Below are 3,410 nucleotides of genomic sequence, written 5' to 3' on the forward strand. Positions count from 1 at the left end.
CTACTAACCTCTTTATTATTCCCAGAAAGAACCTGGTTTTCTAGAAGAGTTCATTCTTTCAAAAACAGCCAACCTGCCTCAAGGTCACTGTCAAATATGAAAATGCATCAGTAGAAGACCTCTAGACTTCATTCTAGAGGCCCCTTCATCCTGTCCAATCCCATAAAGATGAGAAAACCAAAATTTAAAGAAAAAAATAAAAGGTGACTGATCAAGAAAGGCCAGCCCATCAATTAAAGGTAGAGGCAGAGTGAGATCTCACTGCCCCAACTTCCCATCCCTTGTTCCTCCTATTTACCCCAACAAAATCATCTACTTCTCTTCCCAAATCACTGTCCTCCTCATCAGTCTCTTCATGGCATTTTTCACTTCAGCATTCCTGAAGGAGTAAATGAGGGGGTTTAAGAGAGGTGTGATCACTGTGTAAAACACAGCAACTATCTTATCTGCAGGGAGGGTGACACAAGGCCTCAAATAGACGAAGGAACAAGGAATGAAGAACAAACCCACAATGGCAATGTGAGAAGCACAGGTGGACAGCGCCTTGCACCGACCCTCTGAGGTCCGCGTCCTCAGCGAGTTCAAGATGACCACATAGGAAGCAAGTAGTACCATGAAGCTGACCACTGAAATGGTGCCACCATTTATGATGATGAGCACACCAATGAGGAAGGTGTCTGAGCAGGCCAGCTTCAGCACAGGGTGGACATCACAGAAGTAGTGGTCAAGGACATTGAGGCCACAGAAAGGTAGCTGGAAAATGAGGAACGTTTGCCCAACAGAATGCAGCAAGCCCCCACCCCATGCTGCACCCACCAGGAGGCCACACACACGCCGGTTCATGATGGCAGTGTAGTGCAGGGGTTTGCAGATGGCCACGTAGCGGTCATAGGCCATGACTGTCAGGAGAAAGATCTCAGTGCCACCAAAGAAATGGAGGAAAAATATCTGAGTGATGCATCCCTTGAGGGAAATGGTTTTCCTTTCAATGAAAGAGTCAAGAATGAGCTTGGGGGCTGTGACAGAGCAGTAACAGATCTCCACAAAGGACAAGTAGCTGAGGAAGAAATACATGGGGGAGGTGAGCCCTTTGCTGGTCGTGACTGTCACCACAATGAGGCCATTACCCAGCACAATGGCTGTGTACATGAGGAGAAACATCACAGAAATGGTCTTCTGCACATCCTGTTTGGGGGAAAACCCCAAGAGAATTATTTCAGTCACATTGTTTATAGTTGCCATGGTTTAAAGCACAGGGGCTAGTGGACTAGAATCAAGAAATCAAAGAACTCTCCTCCAATACTTAGAAAAATCCTTCTCAGGTGTTGAAGACAATTTTCATTCTTCCCTTCTTGAGTCCCCTCTCAGCCTTGGGCTCCTCCAAAACATGTTCTCCTTGAAACAGGTAGACAAAAAAACAATCATCAAATGTTTGATATCGGTCCCAAAATAGAACTGAGTTTGTAATAATGCTGCCTTGAAGGGTTTTCTCTAATGCAGACACACCTACATTAGCTAAAGAATTCTTACAACAAAAATGAGAGGATATTTTCTACATGAGAAAATTGAGCCTCAGAGATTCAATCCTCCTCCAAGTCCTCACAGCTCATACCTGAACTGAGGTCTGAATTCTTCAAGACGTAAATGCTTCCACTAATCTTATGCTCCTGAAGTGGGTCTCATAATTTGTATAATTTAGATTTCAGGTCAGTCTTATACCTTCATGTGGAACCAATTTTTTACAGAACTTTTACAGACCTTTTATTTTTTTTTATTTTTATTTTTTATTAACATATAATGTATTATTTGTTTCAGGGGTACAGGTCTGTGAATCATCAGTCTTAAGCCTTTTATAGACCTTCTAAACCTCAATTATCCCACAACCTGTGGAACTAACCAGGCTCCCCTGCAGTTGTTTTTAAAAAGCTGGAGGGGGGAAGGACAGTCACCAACTTCAACCATTGTCCATAAAGGGAGAGATGGCAGAGGGAGATGTGAGTCACTAGCAGACTGCTTCAATAGTCCTGACCAATGTCTAAGAAACAACTCAAAAGTCAGGCACATTCCATAACAGCCTACCATTCCACGGGGATGGCCCAGCAGACATCCCCTCATGTGCACTCAGGGCCTCAGAGCACAGCAATTCCACAAAGGGAAAGAGCCTGTTGTAGGTGCCAGGACTGCCTCCTGAAGCAAAGGCATGCTGGAGAGACCCCAACATGCACTGCAGTGGCCTCCAAGGACTGACAGAGGGTGATCAGACACAGATAATCCACCATCACAGCCTCCAAAGTGGTGATTGCCATAGGGTAAAGCAAGCCAGTCAGCAAACAGGAAGCTATCCAAAGTGGATATTCCCTCTCTTGACAGCCAGCTTGCCCTCCAGGCCAGTCCTCCATGAACGGGAGAGGAGCCGTGGCACTGTGACCTGGCCACAGAACCCTGAGTTTGGAATCAGAGGTCCTGGCTACAATCATAGCACAGCTGTTTCCTAGCTGTGTGGCACTGAACATACAGAAACCCTAGAAAGCCTGGAATTTTCATCTGACAAACAGAACCAATAATATCTTTCCATGGCGCTGTTTTGAAAGCTGAGTTTAAAAACAAATTATAACTCTGTAGGGGTACAACTGATAAGAGTGTCAGAATGTAATTGATTATGCTTTAACTCTGCTTGTCACCCTGTCAGTGCAGTGTGTGATGGGGACATAGTAAGGACCCCCACTCCACAAGGCTGGCTTACCACCCACCTTTGCTTGGATAGTCTTGCAGCATTTGGGTTCTGAGTTAAGCATCTTACAACAAGCATACAAAACAGAGGGCTACCTAATGAAATGGGACTGAATATGCTAAACAACATGTCAAGCCCGTCCCCAAAAGAGAAATACTGCAGGAGTCCACTTACACAGGTCCCTAGGGTATAAGCTCATAGACACAGAGGGTAGAATGGTGGTTGTCAGGGGTTGGGGTAGGGGATGTAGAATTAATGGGTTCAGACCTTGGGACAATGAAAGTTCTTGAGATGGAGGGTAGCCATGGATGCACAATGTACCTGAATACCACGAACTGTACTCTTCAAAACGGTTTAGGTGGTAAATTTTTATGTTATGTATGTTTTACCATTAGTAATCAATTAAACAAATTCATATGACTCACATTCCACCTTCTCCATTCCCACCTCCAAGGACAATGGTTGAAGCTTGGCAACTTTGTTTCCTACCCACCTTAGCTTCTGTTTTACTCCTGTTAGGAAGCCTGGTTAGTTTCAGAGGAGGCGGAATAACTGAGTCTGAGAAACTCTGATACTTACTGTAGAAAATCCATTCCACAATATGGGCTAAGGCAAGACAGATATGACATCCTTGTTAGGCAATCAACATATGGAATACTTCACCCCAATGAGAAAAATG

At 44.5% G+C, this 3,410-nt stretch overlaps 1 protein-coding gene across 1 annotated transcript; it reads right to left on the bottom strand.

Annotated features, from left to right (window-relative positions):
* Positions 1–312: 312 nt before the first annotated feature.
* Positions 313–1,242, bottom strand: LOC111149969 (olfactory receptor 4X1). Its single transcript, XM_022507243.1, has one exon. It carries the CDS (start codon positions 1,240–1,242, stop codon positions 313–315), a length of 930 nt encoding a protein of 309 aa, XP_022362951.1.
* Positions 1,243–3,410: the final 2,168 nt, after the last annotated feature.

This window comes from Enhydra lutris, unplaced genomic scaffold (assembly GCF_002288905.1).
Source record: "Enhydra lutris kenyoni isolate GAN:26980312 unplaced genomic scaffold, ASM228890v2 scaffoldscaffold22, whole genome shotgun sequence".
NCBI classification, from domain to species: domain Eukaryota; kingdom Metazoa; phylum Chordata; class Mammalia; order Carnivora; family Mustelidae; genus Enhydra; species Enhydra lutris.